The sequence below is a fragment of the Meriones unguiculatus genome, chromosome 15 (assembly GCF_030254825.1).
Source record: "Meriones unguiculatus strain TT.TT164.6M chromosome 15, Bangor_MerUng_6.1, whole genome shotgun sequence".
NCBI classification, from domain to species: Eukaryota; Metazoa; Chordata; class Mammalia; order Rodentia; family Muridae; genus Meriones; species Meriones unguiculatus.
This window is the reverse complement of record NC_083362.1, coordinates 72,066,533-72,094,531: the sequence shown is the minus strand read 5'-3', so window position 1 is coordinate 72,094,531 and position 27,999 is coordinate 72,066,533. Positions and strand designations below refer to the sequence as shown.

Sequence of the window (27,999 nt, the reverse complement as noted above, 5' to 3'; positions counted from 1 at the left end):
GCAGGCTCGTGCTGACTCTACCAGCACCAGGGATCTCCCAGATAGCAGGAAAGAGGTCTCTCTCAAGCGCTCTTGGACTGCGGAATGTTTTCAGTATAGACCCACACACACACCTGTTACTTACAGGGTGACTACAGAACAGGAATGAAACAGAGGCATCCCTACAAACCTTGTGGAAATCAAAAATATATATATAAAGGAAGATGATAATAACTAGATGGCAATTAGAAAACTTACATGAAGTGGGAAACTACTAGAAAGATACATATTGCTGGGTGGTGATGCACGCCTTTAATCCCAGCACTCGGGAGGCAGAGGCAAACAGATCTCTGTGAGTTTGAAGACAGCCTGGTCTACCAAGTGAGTTCCAGGACAGTCAGGGCTACACAGAGAAACCCTGTCTCAGAAACAAACAAATGAAAAATTACTGAAACTGACTCAAGAAAAAAATGTAAATCTAGGTTATATAGATTATATAACCCATATAGTTATATAAAAAGAAAATACATTGATAATTTAAAATTTTAAAGAAGAGCAAAGGGCAAATGGCTTCATTGGTGGAGTCTATCAAATACTGAAAGAATACCTTTTAAACTTTCAGAAAATTTTTTAAAATATCATTCTGTGCAATCAATACCAAAACCAAACAAAAATATCATTTAAAAAATCCTCACAACATATAAAATAGTTGTTTAATACTTTAAAATATGATTTTAAAACTTTATTCTTAGTCAGTGTTGTGAATTGTTTTTCTGTAGGAATTTGCCAATTTTATCTATAGTCTGTTTGAGGACAGAATGTAATCCATTCTGTCTGGCTTTTTGCTGTGCTGAGGACTGAACTTCAGGGTTCGTGTATGTCACACAAGTACCACTGAACTACATTCCCAGAAGCCTTGTATTTGAAAGTAACATTAAGAGCACCGTGTTTTCTACAGTGAAGTAATTTGCATTTCTGTGTTGTCCAATATGACAGCCACCACTCACTTTTCTTGAACAGCTGTGAACCATTTGTATGTAGTCCTTGTTCTCATAAGATTTTTCTTGGTCAGGACTTAGAATTCTAGACCATCAACTAGATTCAGACCTTAAGATGGCATTCCCTTGTCTTATAAGTCCCTTTGTTTCTGTCAGGTAATAAACTGCTAGTCTCTTACTTTTTCTAAAGTACACTCTTCCTCACCCCTGGCACTTTGGAAACTTTTTGTCTTTGGTATTCTGTAGACTTACCACCATATTCAAGGAATGAATTTCTTTTCATTCTACTTGGAGGAGGAAAGGTCAATAAAATTTCTTCAATCTGTTGCTTGATAATTTTCTTCAATGTGAGAAAGGTTTTCATCACTCTTTCTTTTTCCAACATTACTTCTGTCCATTTCAGCCCTATCTAGGATTCCAATGATAAACTTGATTTCCCCAATGTCTCTATGCCTCCCTCAGACTCTTCGGTATTTTCTAGCCTCTTTTCTCTGCTGTATCTGACGAACAATCAAAGCCAGGCAGAGTGGCATGTGCCTGTAGTTCCAGCTACTTAGGAGGCGAGGAAAGAAAAGCTTCAAACCAGAAGTGCAAGGGCAGCCTGGAAAAAATAATAACATCCTACCTCTTTAAACAAAACATCACAATTCAAAAATATCTGACACACAGAGAACCCAGAAAATGTGATCTATTCTAATAGAAAAAAATTAACACATTCCAATCTCAAAAATGTCAGAGCTTATGATTATCAGATACAGATTTTAAATCAGCTATGATAATCATGCTCACTGAGGTAAGACAAGACACTTGAAATGACTAAAAAGGTAAGATATCTCAACAAAAAAAAATTAAAATGTAAATTTTAAAACTAATTTATACACTATGTAAAATAAAAGATTTGGCAGGTGAGTGTGATAGAAAAATAGTAAAAGAACAAAAGTATCTGTAAACTTCACAGAAGGAAATCATAAAAACTGAAAAGACAGAAATAAAACTGAACCACTTGGGATAACATAAAGGTGGAGAGAAAATTCCCTCAAAATTGAATAGTGACTTAAAACAGATTTGGCAAAAGACACACAGATTCAAAACCTCAGTGATTCCTAAAAAGAAAATCCCAATGAAACTATCTAGCTCATCATAAACAAGCTGCTGGAAACCAACAAAAGGAGCCAATTGCAAAGCAAAGGGAAAAAGCACATGGCATGATGCAGCATGCAGCACAAAGCACTTGGGAGCAACACTTTGAACAGCAAATTTACTTTCTTTCATGTTTTTCCATGGTAGACAAAAACATTGGAACACCTTTAAAATCCTGTAACAAAAAAAAAAAAAAAAAAAAAAAAAAAAGGTCAACAATCTTGAATTCTGTATGCAGTAAAAAGCTGCAGTACCTCCACAACACAGGGCAACAACAGAACAGCCGAAAGGAGTCCTCCTGAGAATCCAATACCGATAGTGCAGCCGGAGGTCTCAAACGAGACCAATGAACTCACTGCAATGAACATCCGCTGTTTGGGTAAAGGCATATACTGTGTGACACACTGCAGCTTCCAGAACAAGATGCTTGCTTGTTTTCTTTTAGGGGGAGGTTGCAAGGGCAGAGGGTGAATATGGAGGGACCAGGAGATGAGTGGGATTGGGGTTCATGATGTGAAATTCACAAAGAATCAATAAAAAGTTTTCTTAAACCCTTTCAAGATGATAGCAAGCTAGAAAACACTTTAAGATAAGTAGAAAGTTCATCCCCAGCAGCAACTTCTCCAAGAACATCACCAGGAGCTCTGTGAGCTCAACAGAAGTTATACCTGGCCTTTAGGAAGGAATGTAAGCACTGGAATTCTCATGTATGCAAATGAAACCTCAACAAAACGGTAAAACGTTAAGGGGAAGTATTCAAACTTACAATTATTCATATACTCATGCAACTAATGAAGTATGCAGATAGAATAAATACATCTTCAGAATACATCCTGCAGACTTCAAAGACCTCATATTCCTACAAAGCTAAAGGATGTAGTCTACCAATATGATACAATTAACTAAGAAAGATGGTGGTCCAGGATTAGGATCCAGAACAAAAGAAGCACATGGACTTTCTGCAACAACAGAGAAAAGAGATCTTAGCACAGCAACAATGCAGTAGACATGCAAACAGCCTCTGATTGAAGGCAACAGTTTATATTACAAAAGTATCAAGGGAAAGACTGCTGTCACTAACGCCTGCTATCCAAATAGCCATTGCCTTTCTAAACCAAAGCAGAATGACAGAGTGGACTGGATAGCTTCCTGTTTTTGACATAACATGACCATAACCCTAACCCAGTCACACCTCCACAGACACACATACACAAGCATGTGTGCGCACATACACACACACAAATATAATAAAATTAAATCTGTAGTAAGCAAAGCAGCATGGTTCTGTCAAACACAGGTTGGTGAAAAAGCAGCTCAGAAACAAATACACACATTTATAACCAATGATCTTCAACAAAAATGCCAAGAAAACACAATAGGAAAAGAATCGTCTCTAACAAATAATACTAGGAAAATCAGAACCCTGTGCTCATAAGCATGAAGTTAAGACTCTTGTCTTACACTATACACAAAAATCACTCAAAAAAGAATTCAATTCCGCCAGGTGTGGTGACACTCTCTTGTAATCCCAGCACTTGGGGAGGCAGAGGCAGGCAGATGTCTGTGATTTTGAAGCCAGCCTGGTCTACAAAGAAGAGTCCAGGCCAGCCAAAGCTACACAGAGAAACACTGTCTCGAAGAGAGAGAGAGAGAAAGAGAGAGAGAGAGAGAGAGAATGAATGAATTCAATTCAAAATTATTGTAGACTTAAATGTCAGACTTTACAGTGTAATACCACATGCAGAAAGCAAAGGGTAAAAAGCTCTGTCTTACTGATCTGGGAAAACTTTTTGCTGCTATGAACCCCAAAGCACAGATAACAAGAGCAAAAGAACAAGACCACAGACAGGATCACAAACTAACAAATCTCTGCACAGCAGGAAGCAACCCGCCGTCTGAAGACTCCAGTTGAGGAAGATGCATCCTCAAGTTGTTGACTTGATCAGGCGTCAATATCTGAAATATAAATGGAACTGAACCAACCTTTAATGTGCAGCAGGGTCTGAACAAACAAAGGCAAACACAGAGCTGTCCAGCAGGTGTGTGAAAACATGCTCAATGCCCTGGTCACTAAGGAAATACAAGCGCTCAGCTGTTAGAATGGCTATGAGCAGAATGACAAAAGGTAACAAGTGTTGTAAGAGATAAAGAAAAGACAATTACACAAACAGTAGGAACATCTACTCAGGAAAATAATGTGCAAGTTTCTTAAAATTTTTAGAACAGAACTATCCTATCCTACAAGCCAGCAATGCCACTTCCACACACATATCCAAAGGAAATGAAACCACCACATACACAAGACATCTGCACTCCATGGCCACTGCACCATTATTGCCGAAATCAATATGGAATCAGCCTAAGCACCCATTAGTACGCAGAGTAAAGAAGATGTGGTGTAGACACAATCCAATCCTTTTCTGTTGCTATAATAAGATACCATAACTAAAGCAACTTAAAAAAGAAAGATTTTTACTGGGTTCATGGTTCTAGAGGGCTAGAGTCTATAAAGACAGAGTGAAAGCCTGGTGACAGTCGGCTGGAGCAAGAGCTGAGAGCTCACAACTATCCACAAGCAAAAGGCAGAGCGCCCCTAGAAATGGGACAATTCTTCTGAAACTCAAAGCCTTCCCCAGTGACACATCGCCTCTAACAAGGCCACACCTTCTAGCCCTTCCCAAACAGTTCCACCAAAAATATGAGCCTATGAGAGCCATTCTCATTCAAAACATCACATCTATGTATTGACAGCGCAGAATCAGTGATGACACAGCAGCAATGATTTTAGCTAATACCCATATCTAATAGCCATTTACCATTAACAGGAACCCAGCTCTTGAGGAAAATGGCCAATTCTAAAACTGGAGTAGGAAATACAAATATGATGGACTGGGGCTAGGAGTAAGGCTGTATTTTAGTTGATACAAAGATTGCCTAGCAATATGAGTCCCTGGGTTCTATCCCCAGTACCACAAAAATCAGGCATAGTGGCACACACGTAATCTCAGCAATCAGGAGATCAATGGAAGCAAGAGGATCAGAAATTCAAGGTCATCCTCAGCTACATAGTAACCCTGAGGCTAGCCTTGGATAGATGATAGCCTGTCTCTAAAAATATACATACATACATACAAACACACATACAAACAAACAAATGGAAAAGGAAAGAGTAAACAAAGGAGGGAAGGAAGGAATGCATACACAAATTGGAGCCCAGAAGAGAGGCTTGCAAGGATAGGCATGGTGAACCACATTTGCAATCCCATCAGTTGGGAGGCTGAGATTAGGAGAACCATGAGCTTGAGATAACAGCTTAAATTGGATAACAAGACCTTGTCTCAATAAAATAACAACAACAAATAATAATAATAATTAATAGTTGGTTAGCAAACCATGGCCCATGAGCTAAATATAGTCATCCATTTATTTTGTGAATAAACTTTTATTAGAACAGAGACCAAACTATCTGTGGCTGCTTTCCTGACACAAAAGCAAAGTTAGGTGGCTACAACAAAGATTACACAGTCCACAAAGCCAGAAATGTTTGCTATCTGGCCACTTAGAGAAAGTGATTGCCAAGAATTGGCCTAGAGGCGGAAGCAGCCTTGCCAGGCCACAGAGGAGAACAATGCAGCCACTTCTGAGGAGACCTGATAAGCGAGGGTCAGATGGAAGGGGAGGAGAATCTCCCCTATCGGTGGACTTGGAGAGCAGCGTGGGAGGAGATGAGCTTTCCTTACATGAAGTCTAGGAGCTCTAACTCTGGCCCTTGTGATTATAAGGCAAACACTTTACTGAACCTCCTCCCCTTTGTGCCACTCTCTTTTTCCACTTCGTGTGCACTTGTGTGCATGTGTGTGGTGTGGCCTGTCTACACTCACGTCACACCAGGCATGTGGTAGTCAGAAGACAACTTACAGGAATCAGTTCTCTCCTCCTACCATCTGGGTCTCAGGGACTGAACTCAGGTCATCAGACTTAGGAGAGTGCCTTTGCCCCTGAGCCCATCCCACCCTAATCTTGAATCTTTCCTGTAGGTCTACAATCCTTTCTTCCTTGCTTTTCAGTGGTGAACATCAGACCTAGGACCACGATACACTATGTCCTTCTAATTCTGTTTTTTTTTTCTTTAAGTTTTATTTTATGTATGTGGATGCTTTGCCTACATGTATGTCTATGCACCATGTGCATGCCTAATGCCTGCAAATGCCAGAAGAGGCCGTCAGGTTCCCTGGAACTAGAGTTACAGGCAGTTGTGAACTGCAAAGTGGGTGCTAGGAACTGAACCCAGGTTCTCTGGAAGAACAGCAGGTGCTCTTTACTGCTGAGCCATGAAATCAGCCCTCCTGTGACATTTTAAAAAGAACCTATTTTTAGAGTCATATCTGCGTTAATGAATTACATTTTTCTCATGCTAAACAATATTCCTAACAACTAACAATGTAACAATTTTGAGCACCTCAGCATGGAATCCATGATGCATTAAACTATTCAAATGGTCACTTAAAGGGTGTGGACTCAAGATCATTCTATCCTGCTTCACATAAACCAAAACAGATGCATCACCTGCAAGCCCAAACAAAAGTGATCTTACATGAGAGTTATATCAGTGACACACAGCCTCTTAAATGGGTCAGAAATGACTTTACTCACTTATATTTTATAAAATATTTTGAGGACTTAAAAGATTAAATATCCTAAAAGGGATGACAACCCAGCACTTCCTGCTAACACAGCTGTTCACTAAAGATCTTGAGAAAAGCAAGGCTCTGGGATAGACAACAATTATAGGAAAACATGGTAGTTACAAAATATTAAGCAAGTTTTGGAATCATTCATTATTAATGTTGAGTTTATAGACATCTATTACTACATGTGATGTCTTCTTTGACCCCTAAACAGAGAGCAGTAAGAATGACCAACCACCTCCCTGTTTTCCTACAATCTAGAATGATGAGACACTGAGCACATGACCAGAGAACAGGGAAAGAAGACACTATCTTTACTGTGGTGATTAAGAAACACCTCTGTTGAGAAAGCTAACTCTTTTGAGTAGAGCTAACTCTACTATGTGAATGGCTCAGAGCACAGCCAAAAGAGGAACACTCCCCACGTGTTTAAAAACATTTAAAAACTCATTAATAGCTGGAGAGATGGCTCAGAGGTTAAGAGCACTGCTGTCCTTCCAGAGGTCATGAGTTCAATTCCAGCAACCACATGGTGGCTCACAACCATCTATGATGAAATCTGTTGGCCTCTTCTGGCGTGCAGGTGTACATGCAAACACAACATTGTATACATGATAAATAATAAATCTTAGAACAAAAAAAAACATTCTCTGCTTTAAATATATAAAAATAAAAAACTCATTAATATTCTTCCTATAGTAGATAGCAGCAAAGGATAACTAACTTTGTACAGCAATAGCATTATGTACATACAGAAAATATTCACATAGCAGAATGGGATGGTGTGTGGTGTGACGTGTGTGTGTGTGTGTGTGTGTGTGTGTGTGTGTGTGTGAATGATGTCAGGAATTCTGTAGTATGTCAGCAAATGGAGGATAAATTTTAAAAATGAATACGGCAAATGTATTGATTTTGAGTTCTATAATAGGGACTCGATACACTGCTCTCTTTACTTCCATATGTGAATTTTTAAAAAAAAAATTTAAACTATATGTAACTCAGCTGGCAATGCCTCTTCTTTCCCTTATTTTACTTCCCCAACCCAGCTTTGTCTTCTAATTATCTTGTTTGAGAAGTCAGAAACAAAACTTTAAGGGTTTGGTCTATACTGCACAGGTCCTATACTCTATTACAGAGAGCTAACATACTTAAGGCAAGGTTAAAACCCAAAGATTATGCAAGTCAGACTGATCAACAAGTCATTCTTCCTGAGAAAAACCAGAATTGCCAAAACTGTGGCAGGAACTGTGAGGGAAATAAACCCTTTTCTCCGTGAGGTGCTTTAGCCATGGTGTTTTAGCACAGCTATAGAGACCCTGACAGAGACACCACACATATATAAAGACAATCACTTAAAATGTTTAAATAAAAACATATTCATGCCAAGCATGATGGCTCATGCCCAAAATCCCAGCACTTGGGAGGCTGAGTGAGGAAGACTGCTGTAAGTTTGCCAACCTGGGTTACACAGTAAATTCCAGGACAGCTTAGACTACAAAGTGAAAGCCAGTGTCAAGGAAAAAAGGGGGTAAAGTAGGAAATATTTTGATGATTATCCATATGTTCACTATCAAGTTCAATAACTATGAATTAATACCTGTTTCATCTACCCCTAAACAAGCACACACATCTTAAATTATAATATATTAATAAAAAAAAAAAACTCTTTAATCTCCTTTTTAAAAATCTCGAATTATGGGTAACAAAATAAAAAATTTTTTCTGTCTGCCGAGATCTAACTCAAGGCCTCACTAGTGCTAGACAAGTGCTCTACCACTGACCTAGCAACAGTTCTTTTTCTTTCCTTCTTGCAATTTTTTTGGCTTTACAAAGTGTCTCTAATAGAAAGTGTCCCTTATTCACCCACCATGGCTGGCCTCGAATTGCAATTCTCCTGCTGCAGCCTCCTGAGTAGCTTGCATTACAGACCTATTCTACCAGGCCCAGACACAATGTCAAAATACCCTACTTAGCAATCAACTTGGCTCTTAGGCTTAGGGGTGAGTTCATCAATAAAGTGCTTGTTCTGTAAGCACAGAGGCCTGAGTTCAATCCCCAGAAACCATATAAAAACGCCAGCATGGGGAAGCATGCTGGTAATCACAGTGATAGGGAGGCAGAGAGGATGATCACACACACGTGTGCACGGCACATGTGAGTGCATAGAAGAAAAAACCTCCTCAAGGCTTTCCTGTACATGAATCATAAATTGTATGAAGCAGGACTTTAACGAAAATAACTCATCTGCCAGCCCATATGCACCATCTCAATAGTGACCACTGCCATCATCTATAAAGTAAGACAACAAAAAGAGGACTGCAAAGCTTGCCTATGTGGCCAATTTAACCATTGCAATTTGGAAAAATATGTGACTTTCACAATCTGCCAAACAAAATTACTAAAACATACAAGGACTGAAATTAGTTTTCCCTAGGATCATATAATTTCAAATAAAATGTCAGTGTTTGTCCAAACATTCTTTAAATTTTACACACAATATTACTATCAAGCTGGCTTTTGTGAATTAGTAATTTAACAAAAGTTGGCTTTGTTAAGGTCAGTCATCATTACTTTGTCCTTGGTAAAGTGCTGCTCTAACAATGTAAAACACTCTCAGGGCTGCCACTACAAACATCTAGAATTTACTACCTACAGACTCAGCCACATGCTAGTCTACAATGTAAGGTCTCTATCACGTCTTGGACAGCACTCTTAGAAGAAGACATACAAAGTCACAAGCAAGTACCTCAAAATACCCAAAGTCAGAGAAAACTATAGTATCATTTTAAAAATACAGGGGAATGCAGGACACAAAATTCTAATCATTAAAAGGCTCAAAGTGGTGAATTCAGACATCTAGAGTTAACTACCTAGACCCAGGGAGATGTGGGCAGCTTGAGGGCACCCTCAGCCAATTTGCCAATTCTAGATCAGGTCTGTTCACCTTATCGTGATGGATCTGAGAGGCCCAGAAAAGCCAACCCTGATTCTAGGCCCCAGTTCTGTGAAGAAATTACTTTCTACATTTGCACCTTTCAAGGTGAGTTTGGAAGATGGTGATCCCTACGGTCTGCAGCTTTTCCACATTTCCCATCTCCAAAAACTACCACTGAGATCAAAGAGACCCAGCCCTGTAGGGCCCTGGGACAGGGGTGGGCACCGCGAAGCCTGCTACCAGCTTTCAAGGACTGCTGAATGCCTCGAGAAAAACAGTTTGTGTTGAGCTTCGGCCCTATTATACAGGCCTGACATTTTTTCCTGTAAATGACCAAACCACTGAAACTGGGAGTGGCCCACTCAAGACTTTGAATAGGGGTTCTTAGACTACACTTGTGCCTGGCAGCTTGGCATAGGAAACCATCAGCCAAGCAGCCTCTTCTCTGACAACTGGGTAGACTGACCTCGAAGCAGCCTAGCTACTTCAGACACTTTATCACTCTGAGAACACGCCAGCTGCCAGGAACACTGCGGTGAAAGCCACAACTCTGGCTCCAGAAGGCCTTGCTCCCCTCACAACTGCTCCCAAAAGCCTGCACTGGCCTTGGAAGGCAGCATTCTAGTCAAGATTCAGTAATCTTCAGATAACCTTGAAGCTATTCTCACTCACTCAAGTTACTCAGTAATTCAGCAAGATACAAGTAAACACACAAAGCCTGTGAAAGATCCTTATGCAGGGCCTAGATTGCTGGAACTGGACACTACACTATGATAGGTGTAAACATAATCCTTCGTTTACATGCTATACATATGCCCTCCCACACACCCTCTTAACTACACAACAAGACTGTACAGCTTACTTTGTAATCAACTAAAAGACATCTTTTGCAAAGGCTTCTCCCAATGGTCTTTTCTTGATCACTTGTGACCTTTATAGTAGAAGTGTCAAGCTAAACTGACAGTACAAAGAGATAGCATTGACAAGAAAGCAGATAACTTACAGAAAGCAAATTCGGACTAAAACGCTGCAGGGAGTAGAGCAGTTAAGATGACAAAGGACAGTATTAGAACATGAGAAGAAGCAGAAACCCAAGACTCTAAGAAACAAAAGGCTGTAAAGAGACAGAGATGAGAATTAGAATAATTCACGAAACTGCCAACCCCTAAGGACTAAGAGTCCCTAGAAAGCCAGACTCAGTGGCACATGCCTATAATCCCAGTACTCTGGGAAGCAGGGGAAGGCAGATCTCTGTGAGTTCAAGGCCAGCCTGTCTATAAAGCAAGTCCAGAACAGCCAAGGCTACACAGGAAAACCCTGTCTTAAAAAACCAAAAATGAAAGAAGGAAGGAAGGAAGGAAGGGAGGGAGAGAGGGAGGGAGGGAGGGAGAGAGGGAGGGGAAGAAAGGAAGAAAGGAAGTAAGAAAGAAGGAAGGAAAAAGAAAGAAAGAAAGAAAGAAAGAAAGAAAGAAAGAAAGAAAGAAAGAAAGAAAGAAAAGAAAAGATTCCCTAAAAGCCATGGGTGCAGACTCTCAGGGTTTAAGAATTGTAACTGGCCACCTGCGTCTGCTGCGCTACTACCAATGCTTAGCCACTGCAATGAACTGTGGTTTCCTGGTCAAAGTGTAGTACCACTAACAGTTAATGCTCAGAACAGTAATCCCCCAACCTAAGCATCTAGGACTGCAAGTTTCTAGACTCTAATACTAGGGATCCAGAGAGATAAGCCTGTTAGTCTAGCTTGTATGCCCTTAGCACTCAAGAGAAGGGAACCACCAACACTAAAACAGCCAACCCTTGCCTACTCACAATTTCCATGCAGACAGTCAGAAATAAACCCAAGCCAGCTCATTGGTAACACCATCACTCATAAGAGGCATCCCATGAATTCAGTGCATAACAATGTCAGGTACATGCAGAGAAACAGTAAAATTTAAAATAAAAAGCAAATAACTAAAATAATTCCAAATATATATATATACTAAAGTACAACAATGACCCACCTAGAATCTCTGTGTCTAAGGGACACAAAATAAACCATGGCCTCGGTACCCAGGGAAGCAAGCCAGTGTTTGCAGCATTTGTGAAAATATTATGAGCAGAGGGTAAGAGCACAGGCCAGCTCTACAGCAAAGTTCAGAAATTTAGATGATTACTTTAAATCTTCAGGTTGCAAGCACTCAGCTTGTCACTGAAGAAGCTACTAAGATCTTGCTGCTTCTAGAAAAAAATATAAAAGCTGCAATCAATCATACAGAGACTTGGCACACAGTCCACTAATGCAGATGAAGAAACCCAGAGATACAGTTCCACAACAACTACAAGTTTCACAAACCCACACACATGCAATCGCTAGTACTGCAGATAAAGAGTGGCCTTCCACAAGGCCCAGAGAAGATAAGATTATAAATAACTGCCTTCCTCAAAGGAGAGGGAAACTTTGAGAAATTAAAGACTGAGCAGAGCACTGAGGGACATTCTGAAAGAAATAATCCCTAACTGACCTAAGAACAGACCAGGCATCTTAATAAGGTCTCCCCAACTCCCAAAGCCTGAAGCTTCATTTCAAATACTCACTACTTCCTGTAGTAACAGAGACATTAGTCAGGTACAAAGTAGATTCAGTGTTAGCTCCATTTGAAAGAGATAAAGTATCTAGCCATCACAAAATGGATAGAGTACTCTCAAACAAATAAAATAACACTTGGTATGCCAGCAACACAAGAAAATTAAAACATCATTTTCTGGAAGGCCAAACATTGCTACTATGAGCTAAAAGATAAAGGGAAGACCACACAGCTCAGTGGTTAAGAGACATTGAGAGTCAAAACACCAGAGTTGAATCCAGCCTGTTATCTCTTAAGAGCTGTGACTTGGGCAAAGTGTCTCACCTCTCTTTGCTTTGGTTCCAATCACCTATAAGAGTTAGTAAGAATAAAATGTACCTTGTAAAGCTGTATTGAGTAGTTCATAAGATAGCACACTGTACTAAAACAGGGAAAGAGAAAAGACATTAAAAGAGACCTTAGTATCAGTAGATGAGTAGGAGACAGGGGACCTGACAGAAGTAGTACCCTCATTGAATTAAACTGATAACATCTGTGCCTATGTAAAAAAATGTCTTTATTCCCACACTCAGTCCTACACTCATTATTTGGAGATAATGCTTTATGCAATTTACTCACAAGCATTTAAGAGGGGAAAACTGTACTGTGTGTGTGCATAAGGAAAAGCAGAGAGAGCAGAAATAATGTTAACCACAGGAGAATCCAAATGCACGTGCACTTTGAGTATTTATGCCCAGAGAAATGAACATTTATGTTTGCACATGAATGCTTGAAGCACCATTATTCCAGGAGACAAAAGCAGAACAATCCTTCAACAGGTATTATCAACAGAATGATCATACATGCTGCAGAATGCTACTCAGCAATAAAAAGGTGCAAACTACTGATACCCACAACAAAAGTAAAAGTTTAACTCAAAAATAAAGTATAAAAAAAAAAAAAAAGGTAGCCAGATGTGGTGGCACACCTTTAACCCCAGCACTCAAAAGACAGAGGCAGGCAGATCTCCATGAGTTAAAGGTCTGTCTGGTCTCCATAGGGAGTTCCAGGACAGCCAGACTACACACAGAGACCCTGTCTCAAAAAGCCAAAGGAAAAAAACATTTAAAAATAAAAACAAAAACAAAATATATTATAAATAATGAAAGCACTAAAGGCATTCCAATTAACTTAAGAACATGAAAAGACTATGAATGGTTATGGTGCTCGTTATTCAATGCCATTCTAAAGGAGCTAGCCATTGCTAGACAAAAGGCAATATAAACAGCATTTTTAAATGGTCAATTATAAATAGAATCACTGTCTACCTAGGAAACCCAACACAATCACCATGAAAAAGCATTCCAGTTGTTCAGTGGTATCCAAATATAATATATAAAAAGAGCTTTTTAATTATAGCCCAGAAGGAATGTTTGTGATGAAACCCTAGAAATTAATTTAAAAACTTTTAGTAATCAGAAAACTCCATAAAGAACTCCACTTGTACCTTCTGTCTTTAAGTCCTTGCACAGCTCACATAGTGTCTCCACTGGAGGCAACACCTGTCTCTAGCAAGTGTCTCCAAAACAGCAGTCCCCAGTTCTCACGCAGAAGCTGTCCTCACTCTGCAGTGATTTCCAGTTTTCAGTCTCTACTTCTTCCTTCACTTCAGAAGCTAAAGATTCTAGAGCTTCAAAAATGGTTCTCAGTCTCTCAAGGTCTTAAACACAGTCTTCCTACTTGGAACATTGGTTCCAACATCCTCGTGTATACCAAAATCCAACGATGACCAAGTCCCTTATCCTAAATGGGATTGTATCTGTGTCTATGCACCATATACGACTATATACTTTAACCAATCGTGGATGGCGGTTGAGGTGGCTCAACCATTAAAGCACTTGCCTTACAAACACCTGAGCTCAATCCCAGCACCCAAGTAACAACAGCAGGCACACTAGTTGGCACTTGTAAGCCCATCACAGGAGGCACAGAGGACCCATCCCTGAAGCTCACTGAACAGCTAGACTAGCCTGATTGGTGAGTTCAGGCCAATAAGAGACAATCTCAAAGAAGATGGGGGCCTCCCTGTGTATGATACCAGAGGCTATCCACACAACATGCATGTCTGCGCACATGAATGCACATTCATGAGCACATGTGCACACAGAGAGAAATACATTCAAGCACATGCATACGTGCATGTGAATTATCTTTATATTACACTATAAAGACCACGTAGATCATGTATTAACTACAGAGTAAGAGTCCACACCTGCTCAGTGCAGACGGGAATCTAATGACTTTGATCTGCCATTAGGTGGATCACCATATACTGACCCCATGGATACTGAGGACAATTACACTTTGAACAAGCCTAGGCTAGTTTCTCAGTGGTAAGGATCCATGGTTTCTTCCTTAGCTCAGAATCTCTATTCTTTTCCAGGAGCTCAGAATCCTTTTCATCAGGCCTCAGAAATACCTATCTTTGTGAGGCCTCTCTGTCTCTCTGTCTGTCTGTCTGTCTGTCTGTCTGTCTGTCTCTCTCTCACACACACACACACACATTTCAGGTTCTCAGCAATGAAGATCAGTGCATAGCAGACTTCATTTAATCAACCATTCCTAATCAAGAGTCTCTCACGTCAGACCTACTTTCAAACTATAGTGGCTTCTAAACCACTACCACCCAGACCCAGTTCCTTCAGGTAACTACACTGTCTGCAGGAGCAAGGAGAGTCCTATGACTATGACCTTGAGTATCTCCCAAAGAGCCATGTGTTAAAGGCACTAGGAAGTGGCAGAACATTTAAGAAGAGGGGCCCAGGAAAGGGTCTTTTGTTATTGGCGACAAGCCCTTGAAGGGGGTGAGGGAACCCTGGCCTCTTTCCACTTCTTTCTTTTGTTCTCTGGTCATGGCATATCCGATTTACATTTGCCATGTACTTCCCACCATGATGTGATACCTCACCACAGACCCAAAGCAACAGGGTCACAGACTGGACCTCCAAAATGATAAACCAGAAGTTAGTCATCTAAGATATTTTGCTATAGTGACAGCTAATATAATATATGTTGAAGTATTAAATGTGAAGCATCTCAACATGTGACTTTATTTGGTTTCTTCAGAAGTAATTAGTTAAGATGATATCATATAAAATGATACTCAATGATTGTTGTCTTTACAAAAAGGAAAATTTGAACAAAGACATACTCCCAGAGATAACATCATGTGACGATTAAGGCAAACGTCAGAATGAGGTGTCTAAAAGCCAAAGAATGCCAGAGATTGCCAGCAACCTCCTGAATCTAGGAGAGAGAGAGAGATGGAACAGATTCTTCATAGCCTTCAGGAATCAACTCTACCAACACCTGGATGTCAGGCTTCTGGTTTCCCAGACCTTTGATCAATAAATTTCTGTTATGTAAGCCATTCAGTGGTACTCTGGACTCTCCATATCCATAGGTTCTACTCTGGTGGGTTCAACTAACATAGACTGAAAAGAACCAAAAACATGGGCTGTATTTCCACCATTTCCACATTGCATGATTTCTTTCAACAACATTACATAGTCCTCAGCATGTAAATTTTGCACCTTTGTTAAAATCATTCCACAGTATTTTATTCTATTTAATGTTAACACAAGAACAGTTGTCTTACTTTTATTTTCTGTTGTTTTTTTGTAACTGCATAGAAATAAAATTGATTTCAAAACAAAAAAAGAAGCAAACGTTGAATATGCATAATTTTCCTTTTCATTATTCCTTAAACAATGTAAGAATGTTGCTAGATGTTATAACTAATCTAGAGGTGATTTCAAAAGGATATACATAGGTCAAATGCAAATACAATGTTCCATATAAAGAACTTAGGTATGAGCAGAATCCTCCAGGCTCCTGGAGCCACAGAAACAGAGGGCTGGAGAGAAACAGAGGGCTGGAGAGATGGCTCAGCAGTTAAGAACATTTGTTGCTCTTGCAGAGGACCTGAGTTCAGTTCCCAGTACTCACAAACGGGCTCAAAACCATCCACCAGTTCTAAATGACCCATCCCCCTCTTCTGACCTCCATGGACACCAAGCATGCATATGGTGAACACACAAACACACCCCCACACAAAATAAATCATCTAAAATGAAAAAGAAAATGAGAGCCAACTATAATTTGTTATATTGTATTCTGCTAAACCAGCAAACTAATTTATCACCATAACCAGGCTCAGGAGATCCACCGAAAAACCTCTCTCTCAACAACTTTTCCAAAAAAGGCAAGAAAGTACATATATATGATTTTTTTTAAAGTCTATAGCAAGGCCTCATTATTAAAAACAGACCAAAGTCTAAAAAACTACTTTTTAAATTAGTTTTCAAATAATCTTACCACTGGTCACTATTAGAAGATGCTTACAGGTGGGATTGGGAGGAGATGGGGGAAGGGGCTACAGCTGGGATACAAAGTGAATAAACTGTAATTAATAAAAAAAATTGGAAGACTCAAAAAAAAAGGAAGATGCTTAAACAGATAATAAAGAAAACTGCAGATGTTTATGTGTGCTAAGGTAGCGTCTCAACAGATAAAGGAGTTTTCAATACATGACACTAAACAATAACCAGCTACACAAGTGAAGGAAATGAATCTGAGTCTTCGCTACTCCTCTACTTCCCACCAAACCTGACAGTGACCAGAAAGAATAGCAGCCGATTTAACTGTAAAAGACTAAAATAGTTAAGTACTGAATACATAGTCTATCATAAACATAAGCAAAGGCAAATATCTTGTTTCCTGTGGTAAACTATTCCAAAACACAGAAAAAGACGAAAAACTTGGTATGGCAAAGATATTCTATGAGCAAAGTGCCTGTCATGCAAGCATGAGGACCCGAGTCCCAATCCCCAGGGCCCTCCTGAGAATAAAAAGAAGGTGGGCACTGCCACATGCATCTTAAGCTAGAGGGGGCAGCAGAGATGGAAGGACCCCCAGAATAGTGGAAGCCCCTGCCTCAAAAGATAAGGTGGAGGAGATAAAATGATGGCTCTGCAGTAAAGAGTACTGGGTGCTCTTCCAGAGGACCTAAGTTCAATTCCCAGGCCCCATGCGGTGGCTCACAATCATCTATAATTCCAGTTATAGAGGATCTAACACCCTGTAAGCCTCCACAGGCACTGCACACACCTGGCGCACAGACGTGCACACAAAGGCAAACACTTATACACGTAAAATAAAAATAAATAAATAAATCTCTCTTAAAAATACCTATCTATCCAAAATAGTAAGGGTAATACTTATGGTATTATTTAGTAGTATTCTCACTAAAGAGAGAATGTAATTTAAATTTTAAAAATTTTTATTTATTTTTTTGTTTTAAGAGCTGGCTGCTCTTCCAGAAGATCCTGGTTCACTTCCCAGCACCTATTCCCAGGGCAGCTCACAACTGTCTGTAATTAGGATTCCAGGGATCCCATACCCTCTTCTGGTTTCTGAGGACACTGCACACACATGGTATCCAAGGAAAACAACCACACACATAAAAAATGTTTAATTGTTAATGAAAAAAAAAAATAGAAGCGGGCAGTGGTAGCGCACACCTTTAAACCCAGTGCTCAGGAGAAAGAGGTAGATAGATCTCGAAGTTAAGAGGCCAGCCTGGTCTACAGAGTGAGTTCCAGGACATTGAGAGCTAAACAGAAAAACCTTGTCTTGAAAAACCAAAAGCAAAACAAACAAACAAACAAACCAAAAAACAGCTACCCAATGATTCTGCAGTTGAAGCTGTATTCTAAAGTAGTGGGATACTCTTTGGGTATAATAAATTGACTGCTGAGATAATCAATGTGAATTAGCATAAAGTATGCTGACTTCTTTGGAAGGAATTTTATGAACACAAGATTTAAGACTTCTCATACAATAAACAATTCAATCACAAGCACTAATAAAGTAACTAAGCAACAGTGAGAAAACATGCTATCAATCAATCAATAAATCTGTGGATTAATTATGTGTAAGACTGTACTGAGTAATGAAGACAAATTTTAAAAGATGCCTGCCCTTGATCAGACTCATACAGTAGCTAAAGACATACAAAAGACTGTTTTGAAGCCAGCAAGAAAAAAAAAAACAAAAAAAAACTTCCACAAATCAGGCCAACTCCTTTGTCATCTGCTTTCAGTCACACCCAATTCAGCCAAATACATGTCTGGATCTTCCCATGTACTGCACTCTCCTTGCCCCCTCCTCCTCACTGGCACCCCTCAGATGCTTCCCTCACGTTAGAGGCCTCCAAAATTTCCTAACTTCCAAAGCTCCTCCCAAATGTGGCCTGCATGTTTGGAAGTCTTTATAAACAGCACACTCTGTTACAGTGCCTTTGATACTTATCTCATGTCTTATTTCTATACTTGTCTGTCTTGCTAGCATCAAGTTATATGGTTAGAAAGACCAAAATTTAAATCTGAAACATTAGCTATCTGACCTTGAGATATCAAGCTACCAACTTTCTTAAGCTTCAGCTCCTGAATATACAAAATAAGGAAATCATCAACTAGCATGCACTCTGTGTTGAATTAATGGGGGAGTGTGGGTTTAGAGAGGGAATGTGAAGAAAAGACACTTGGGGCAGAAGTGCCTGGGAGTAACAACAAAGGATACGACATGCAAGCTGTACCTCCAGAACTACAGTCTGCATCTCAGTGAGTAGAGGAAAAGCTGGACGTATTAAGAAAAGACAAGACAAACATTCGGAAGATCCAAGTAGGACCCCTAGCGATTAAAAACTCCAGCACTGGGTCTGTGAGACAGCAGCATGCCATCACCAGCCACATCTGCCTGACCATTGAGTTCCACCCCTGGAACCCACGGAAAGATGGAGAACTGATTCCACAAAGCTATCCTCTGATCTCTACAAACATGCTATGCCATGGGTGCACATGCACACACAAACACAAATAAAAAGTTAAAACTATAATGTCTAAGATTAAAAACATGCTGAACATACAGGATGACTGAATTAATAGTAGATCAGGTACTACAGAAGAAAAGGCTAGTGAACTGGAAGATAGAGCAATAGACAACAAAATGAATCCAAAAAGAGAAATTAACAGAACATCAGTAAGCTGCAGAACCACCTCATGCAACTTAATACACATTTGAACAAAATCTATAAGGAAGAGGAATAGGAAATAAAAATACTGGAAAAAGATGATAGTCAAATATTTTACAAAACTGTTGAAAACTATTAAATCACAAATCGAGAAGTTCAATGATATCAAACACAAGGCACATTTAAAAAAAAACTACCTTAACACATATCACAATCTATTTGGCTGAGCCAGTTTAAAGAGAAATCTTTAAAGCAGCCACAGGAAAAAACACCTATTATGTAACAGGAAACTATTAGCTGCCTTCTTACCAGAAACAAGTGAGACAGAAAAAAATAATAAAGTAACATCTTTTAAGTGATTGATGGTGGAAAAAAATCTAAACTTCATTACTTAACAAATATTTTTCAAAGCAAAAAAAAAAAACTTTTTCAGACATACAAAAGCTAAAACAATGACCATCAAGTTCCCATTAATAGAAACTTTAAAGGAAATCCTTAAAGCAGAAATAAAATCATAACACAAATATGAGGATAAACAGAAATGAAGAGAAAATTAACTCACTGCATGTGTAACCATAAAGAAGCATTTTGGGTTTTTCTTGTTTGGGTTTTTCTTGTTGTTGTTGTTATTGCTGTTGTTTGGGGGGGAAGGGGTGAGACAGGGTTTCTCTGTATACTGGCTATCTTAACTCAAACAGTTATATAATATATAATTTAATGAGAACTGATTCTGGGCTGAAGAGATGGCTCAGTGGTTAAAGCCCTTCCTTGAAAGCAAGCCTAGCAACAAGAGTTCAGATCCTCAGAACGTATGTAAATGCGGGTGAGCATGGCAGCTTGCTGAGTTTCAAGCCTAGGACGGAAGAGACAAGGGATCCTCAGAACAAGCCAGACAGCAAGATGAGCCACATCAGTGGTCTCTGGATTTGAATGAGAGATGCTACTTCAATAATAAGGCAGACAATTTACACAGGATGATTCCACACATCAACCTCTGGCTTCACATGCATGAGCACACATGTGCATGCACAACCAAACACATGTCCACAAATATGCACACACATGCACACATACATTCACTTACATGAAAAGGGGGGCGAGGGGTGAATAACTGATTCTATTTTTAAAAGATGCTTACAAATAAATAATGGAAGGTGTACTGAGGTTGACAACACATAGAATAAGGTGACCAAGAACACTAGCATACCAGTAAATTCAACAACACAGATGAAATTAATAAGGTCAATGAAAGGCACTAACGAAGTTCATTCAAAAAGAAACAAGTATCATGAATACTTTCCATTAAAGAAACTGGATTTTAGTAACCAAACAAACAAACAAACAAAGGGCATATAGAAACACTAGATAGAAACACTAATATAGCAAACAAACAAACAGACAAAAAAAAAAAAAAAAACTGAAGGAAAGGGACCATTTCCCAACTCATCAGGGCTCCTCACATCACTGGCAAACCAAAAAGAAGATTAAAAAAAAAAAAAAAAAAACCTCTTTCTCATTGGCTCTGTGAATGAAGTCCAAAGACTAGAAAAAAAAGTTGAGATTGTAAGAACTGACAGCATTGAGCTGAGTGATGGGAGAAAGACAGATATAGGTAAGTGCAGGGCAGAAGTCAACACACTTAAATGTATCAAGTGGACAAAATTAAAACAGAGTGGAATGGTGGTTGCCAACAGCGAGCAAACGAGAATGAACTGCTCTAGAAGTACGTCACCCTTCACTAAAAAGATCAGGTAAGATGCACGCACCTGAAAGCGGGAAGTCAGCCTTGGGTGTTGTTCGCAGAAGCTGTCTACCTTGGCTTTGGTTTGGGAGGGGATAGGTTGGGTTGCGTTTGCCTTGCTTTTCTGTGCTTTGCTTGAGATGAAGTCTCTCGTTGGGACCTGGGACTCACAGATGAGGTCTGGCCAGCAAGCCACAGGTCCCTTCTGTCTCCTGAGCACTATTATAAGCATATGCCACCAGGTCTGCTTTTTACCTGGGTGCTGGAGATATGGAACTCAGGTCCCCACGTGCTGCAACACTTTACCAACTAAGCTCATTCCCAGCCTGACAGTCATTTTTGTGTGTTTTACGACAACTTTTTTTAAAAGAGTAAAGTGACACAAAAACTAGTTTTCCAAGCTGTAATACTGATTAAAAATATTTCTAATCAACTAGCCATAATGGCCTATTTTGTCTTTTTGGTTATGAGCCTACCCTTTAACAGCTGAGCTATCTCTCCAGCCCCAATTCTTTCCTTCCACCAAATAAAAAAAAAAAAATGAGTACATCTTGCTAGTGAGACATGGGGCTTCTCCAACTATACTAAAGCATGGGAGAGGGGCAGTGAGATGGCTCATGAGTGAAACGCAGTTGTCACAAAGCCGGACAACCTGAGGTCAATCCCCTGGACCTACTTGGTAGAAGACTCCAAGTTGTCCACAGACCTCCTAACAAACACACACAAAAATAAATAAATAAATTGATGTAAATTTAGATTTTTTTAATTAAAAATTTACAAAATAAAGCATAGGGTACAAATTGAAGAACAAGGAACGAGAAAACAATACAAATGCTAAACGGTGGTAAAAAGACAAAGCAGTCTATTCAGACACAAACATACTGTGTCATCCCCACCGGACACACAGCCTAGGTCCCTAAGTAAAGCCTCCCAAAGAGGCTTCTCTTTATTCAAAGCACAAAGAAAAATTCAGCTTGTCTACAAGGCCCAGCTCAATCTGGCCCCACTCCATTGCTCCAGCCCTCTGTCCTACCAAATTGTTCCACATGCCTCCAGCTCCCTCTCTAAAGCTGTGCCCTGCATCCTGCCACAGGGTCTCTCACGGAAGCACTTCCTTTCCATGCATCCTGAATACCTCCATTCGGGGATCTCATTTGTGACCTCTCTTAACACATGCCGACTGCAGCTCAATATCATCCACATCCATTCTCCACTCCACAGGCGAGCAATGTCTGGTACCAGGCATGAAGTCCAGTGTCTGTTCAACAACTGGATTAAGCAAGACAGTATCTATAAGAAAGCAGCAAGTCATCCGAAAAGGGCTTAAGAGTTTATCCATCTTTATAGTATCTTTGGTGGATCTGCAAAGCAACAGCCTAAAAGCCTTATATGAACTACTAATGTCCTTCTACAGCTTAAGTTAAGTGCTGAGCTAAATACAAAGAGAGAGAGAGAGAGAGGATCAAACATAGTAATTGGTTGCTGAGTAATTGTTTTTGCTGTCTCCTGACACAGTGCCTGCTATATATGAATAAGAATATCGGTCAAATGAAGAGCAAACTTTCACAAGACTCTTAAGTACATACTAAACAGTATACGACTTAAACTGCTTTAGATCTCAAACAGAAAAAACACCAGAGAGATGTGTGTGTGATATGTTTTCAAAGAAATGATCAGAATCCAGTGACTCTAGAATTTTAAATAAGAACTAAAGAACATCACATAGGAAATGTTTCCCAAAACCTAAATAATAGAAAAAAAAATTATTCCATTCACTCAGTCCCTCTCCAATACATAGTGAATCTATATTTTGGAGGCAAATCAACTATATTTCAGCCTTAGGCACAGTTCTGAAAGTACCAACCAAAATTCACTTCTCCACCCTCTCACCTACTACAACACTTACTACCTAGCACATAGACTGTAGGTTTTCCCAGTGATCAATGTGTACAACCTGCTATGTCTTCTAAAGTTATTTCAAGTACATTAATACTACAGGTGCTTAATACTAACTGAAATGAAATGGTAGTTTTAAATGGTGAATCTTAATACGATCGCGAATTTTATTCCTAAATAATTCTGGAAATCGTTCACGTCTGTTTTCCCTCCACCATTCTACTAAGTACAATCAGCAGTTACCAGCAATGTCTAAAGTTTTCTCCGTACCACTAGTCCAAACTCAAAGGAGGTTTTCAGTGCCACTTTATCTTTTTGAAGGGTAAATCAGAGATATATTTACACCTGCCCCTACCTCAACGTGGTAAATTCTACTTGAAATCTTTCCAAAGATTAGTCAAATCCCAGGGCGTTCCTTCTGTATACAACTGGACACCACAGCAGCTACGATACAATATACTATTCCACAGCTCATTCATAACTGGAAAACCAGCTCGCCAACTCCCGGGGAAACGGTGGGTTCAAAGTGCACAATGAAGACAGTCTCAACGCCCCAAAGGAGGGATAAAGTGTATCACTTTGCAAGGCTCAGGCAGTCCGCCAGCGAAGCGCGGCTCCGCACGCCCGAGGCGCCGCCAGCCTGTCAGTCCCCGCGGGGCCCCGCGAGAGCACTTCCCAGGCGGCCCAAGCCTCGGGGAGCCGCGTCCTCCCGCACGGGCTCCAGCCCTGCCTCCCTCCTCACGCAAGGGGCTCGACGACAGACAGAGAGGGACCCGCAGGGCGTGCGGGGCCCGAGGCCGGGCCGGGCCGGCGAGAGGCGGCCGGAGGCGCCGGGGACGGGCGCCCCGCGAGGTGAGGACGCACGGCCCGGGCCGCGGAGCGCGGCGCGGCGGGAAGGCCCGGCCGGGCGGCCGGGGCGTGCGCAGGGGGAGGGGGCAGGAGCCTCACCGTCGCTCCCCGGAGGCCGGCGCCGCCGCAGACCCGCAGTTGCTAGGGAGAATGCGCTTCCGGGTCACCAGCGAGCGTTCCAGAGTGCGACGGTGGCCGGGTGGGGCCAAGAGCAAAGCGCCGGTCGAGTAGGCGGTGGAGGCGGTGGTCGCGACCACGACCACGGGATTGAACCAGGGGCGGCGAGTGGCTCGTCCGGCGTGGGCGGCTCCCGACTGGGAGTCGGCAGTCGAGCTGCTTTTCTATCCTGGGTCCCTCTGGAGGGGTCTGGATTCTGAACCCACCACCCGGTTGCAGGTGCCACCAGCTTTATGGATGCGCCTATCCTCGCTGGTGAAACAATGCCAGCACCTTCCTTGTTGCCAAGTCTTATTAATCCACCCATTGACCCATCACTCCTTCATTGGACACCTGTTCAGGGCTAGGTGCATTGTTGGCACATGCAGGCTGGGGACCAAAGAGGTGACAGTGTCCAGCTGGCTGAGATGAGCGAAGGAAGCTGTGAAGCCTGCACGAGAAAGGCCTGTCTAGCCAAAATATGGGAAGAGCACAGAGACCTCAACCAAGCGGACGGGGCGGGAAAAGTGTGGCAAGTCATGGAATAGATGGAATGGGGTGTGAAGGCCGCCGGAAGGCAGCACGGCCAGGGCCAGGGAAGTGTGTTAAGAACTGCTAATAGCTGCGGGTGGAACCTAGAACATGATGACCAAAGAGAAGGAAACCCCACAGAGCATCCAGGGAAGCGAGAGAAGGAAGAATGTCGTTGAGGGGCTGGTCATAGTTGTCAACTGTTTTGGAAATTGTGTGTCCAGTGGTGCCAATGGAATGATCAAAATTCAAGACTACGTTGTCAAAGTAGAAGGTGCTGGAATGGGGCCCACTTCTTGTGAAGGAGGCCACTGCATTTCCTCCATGTTAAATAAAGAAAAGGAGATATGGCAAACTTCTCGGTTTCTTAATGTTTAAAAAGACCCACCTTGTTATAACTACCGTGTTTGCTTAAGGAATGAGCCTAAGAATCCTTTTTTTTTTTTTTTTTTTTTAGCTTTCCCTCAGATCCTTCCAGAACCCTCAGCCAAACTTCCAAAACTTGCCTATTCGAAGGGCAGAGAAGAGATATCAGGAGTTCAGAGATTCAGCGAATAGGATGCAGGCCAGTGGAGACAGAAATACAAAAAGCCAGAAGAGACAAAGAACAAAGGACTGAGACTATAAAATATGGAACGGGAGAGGTGAAAATGGCAGGTGAGGCTAAGAATGGCAATGACAAGAACCAAGAAAGGAGAGCCAAGATCATTAGAGTATCCAAGACCTCATTTTGAGTTGCACATATACCAAGAAGTGTGCTAACTCTTAGGAAGGCTACAGGGCTGAGTGGAAATACTACCATGACTTCTAAGTGTAGTGAGTTTGTGTGAGCCAAAGAAAGACCACAGCACACTCTGTAGTGGACCTGGGCTAAGAGCCTTGCTCCACACACCTAGCTCTGGTCTATGTATAATCCTCATAGAACAAGTGTGTCCATAAGCTCTTCCAAAATGCTTAGAAATAATGGTTTCCTCTGGGAAACTGTAAGCCTATTCGTGATTGATTTAACCAGCTGTCTATGAAAGTAAATCAAGAATTTTTTTTAATGTATCACTGAAGAGTATGGGAATCCACAAAGTATGGTCAAGAGGGCTGTGTTAACTCATTCTGACTGCTGTACCAGAATACCATAGGCTAAATACTCTGTGAACAGGCTTCCCTGGAGGCTGGGAAACCCTAAATCAAGGCACAGACCTCTTTCAGTGTCTGATGTGGGCCCACTTCCTGACTGATAGTTGGCAGTCTGCTGGCTGTGTCACCACAAGACAGAAAACACAAGGAAGTCCTCTAAAGTTGGTGCCCATGCCTTAGTGACCTATCAAAGGCTCCACCTCCTAATACCATCACGATGTGGGGAAGGATACTGACGTTCATTCCATAGCAAAGACCTGGGTATAATACAGCAAATCCGGGACTTCTAAGTAGTTATGGTGAAAGCAAGTAGTCATTCGTAAAAGCAAGCCACGCCAGTTGTTTGGTGAATAAAAGGTATAAAGCCACCTTGTGATTTAGAAAAGAGAAAGCCCAAATGAACGAGTTGATGAACACTGTCTTGCACATACCTTGTCGTGTATTCTGATAGAGGGTAAGGTGATTCATTAGGCTCCATTTGGTTGGGTGTCTGTGGGATGTCAGTGGTATCGTAAGAGATAGGAACTTACACCGTTGTTGTGAAAGGCCTATTTTACTCTGCATTTCACTATAAGCTTCATCTATGTTTGGTCTGTGGGTGACTGATGGTCCAGTAATGATGCAAAATGCTTGAGAAATGTCCCCGAAGACCCAGCACATGAGTAGGACCACAACTGCCATGCCCTGCTGGGATGTGAAACGCGCCATCTACAGCCCCTAGAAAAACACCGATTTGACTGTGGGAGGCATTGATTGTGTCTACATCTTAGTCTTGTCTGCTGGACAAGGTACTGTAACTGGGGACTTTAAACAACAGAAGTTTACATACACAGTCCCTGAAGTCGTGAACTCTGAGATCAAGGCAGATTGTCTGGTCAACTTCCTTTCCCTGTCTTGTCCTGATCAGACCGGAAAAGAGCTAGTTGCCTTCCTAGATTCTCATAAAAATACCAGTCCCATTCTTGAGGCTTTCACCCTTGTGACACAATCACTTTCCAAAGGCCCCACTTCCGAATCAGATGAATTTAGGATATAAACCTGCAATCCATGAATCTGCTGTTAATCCCTTCTTCACTGATAAGCTAAGGAGTTATGAAGAGCTGCCCTTGTCCCAGGCCTAGTCCATCCTAACCACCACTTCCTCCGCCCAGGACTCTGCTACCATCCACCCAGTCACAGCAGCCGGTATGAAGGAGTCGTCCCTGGCTGCACTTTCCTGCTCACCACATCCTTACACAGTCTGCCATCCTTTACCTGGTCCTTAACGTTGTCTCTTTCTTCCCCACCCGATTCCACTGCCATCAGAGATGGGGAAGGAGTAGTTACTAAGCAACTTGGGATCAATTAAAAAAACAAAACAAAAACAGTGTCGCAACCTCAAAAGACAAACCCAGGTGATAAAGGCAGGGTGTGCGCACGCATGTGTGGAGTAAGTGTGCACAAACAGTGCAGTGACCAAACACCACAGGAACTTCGAGGAGATAAGACAGAATACGTTCATTCAGCAGCATGATTTAATTGTTCTCTCTCTCTCTCTCTCTCTCTCTCTCTCTCTCTCTGTGAGTGTGTGTGTGCTGATTCATCACACAGGAAGTAAAGGATCATGAAAAGAATATGAAATAGAGTGAAAATTGAAAACATTCCACGAAGCAAAGTAAAGGAGGGCTTGCCGGCCTGGAGGAATTTGGAGAGCCTTCAGGTCAAGAAGACCATATATTTGGGCCGAGTGCATGGGCCGAGGTCCTATGGGTGAGCAATAAAGCTGTCTCGGCGACCCACTACCTGGCCCAGCCTCCTCTTAACACCTAAAGCCACTGGAAGCCATGCTCTCTATTCTGGTTTTGTTCTTGTTTTACTTTAAATTTATATAAATGCTTTTTTGTCTTTCTAGCATTGGGTTTCTCTTTTCCTAAACTTGTAGAACAGAAATCCTACTAGGACATACCTTTTAAAAAAAAATTCTTAGGTCTTATTGTTATACTATCATGTTCTCTTTTTACCTTATAGATCCCATTTAAATTCTTGATCTTGCTAGAGAGATAGCTCAGCAGTTAAGAGCACTGGTTGCTCTTCCAGAGGACACAGGTTCTCAGCACCCACAATGCTCTGTAGCTCCAGTCCCATGCAGATCCAACGCCCTCTTCTGACCTCAGTGGGTACTGCATGCACGTGGTGCCCACCTACATGGCGGGCAAAATACCCATATACCTAAGATGGAAGTAAAATGAAAAAAAGAAATAATACAATTTCCATCTTTCTAACTGTTTTTACCACGTTTTTAAACATTAAAATTATGTGATGTGTATGCGCGCGCGC

General features: G+C 41.2%; 2 protein-coding genes across 5 annotated transcripts in view; one reads left to right on the top strand and one right to left on the bottom strand.

Moving 5' to 3' along the window:
• The window catches only part of Dis3l2 (DIS3 like 3'-5' exoribonuclease 2), a 317,733-nt gene extending 293,503 nt beyond the window's left edge, over positions 1–24,230 (bottom strand). Inside the window, exon 1 of one of the 4 annotated variants that reach the window (XM_060368782.1) lies at positions 23,965–24,230. The gene's annotated coding sequence lies outside the window, so the exon portion shown is untranslated. Of the gene's footprint in view, positions 1–1,229; positions 1,250–23,371; positions 23,571–23,964 lie in introns of those variants that run through there. The other 3 variants (XM_021657963.2, XM_060368783.1, XM_060368784.1) reach the window with 3 other exon arrangements.
• Positions 8,886–27,502, top strand: LOC110561516 (serine/arginine repetitive matrix protein 1-like). Its single transcript, XM_021657965.2, has 5 exons — positions 8,886–8,901; positions 9,735–9,845; positions 23,576–23,868; positions 25,010–25,209; positions 27,274–27,502. Exons 1-4 carry the CDS (start codon positions 8,886–8,888, stop codon positions 25,169–25,171), a joined length of 582 nt encoding a protein of 193 aa, XP_021513640.2. The 3' UTR covers positions 25,172–25,209; positions 27,274–27,502.
• The last annotated feature ends 497 nt before the right edge of the window (positions 27,503–27,999 follow it).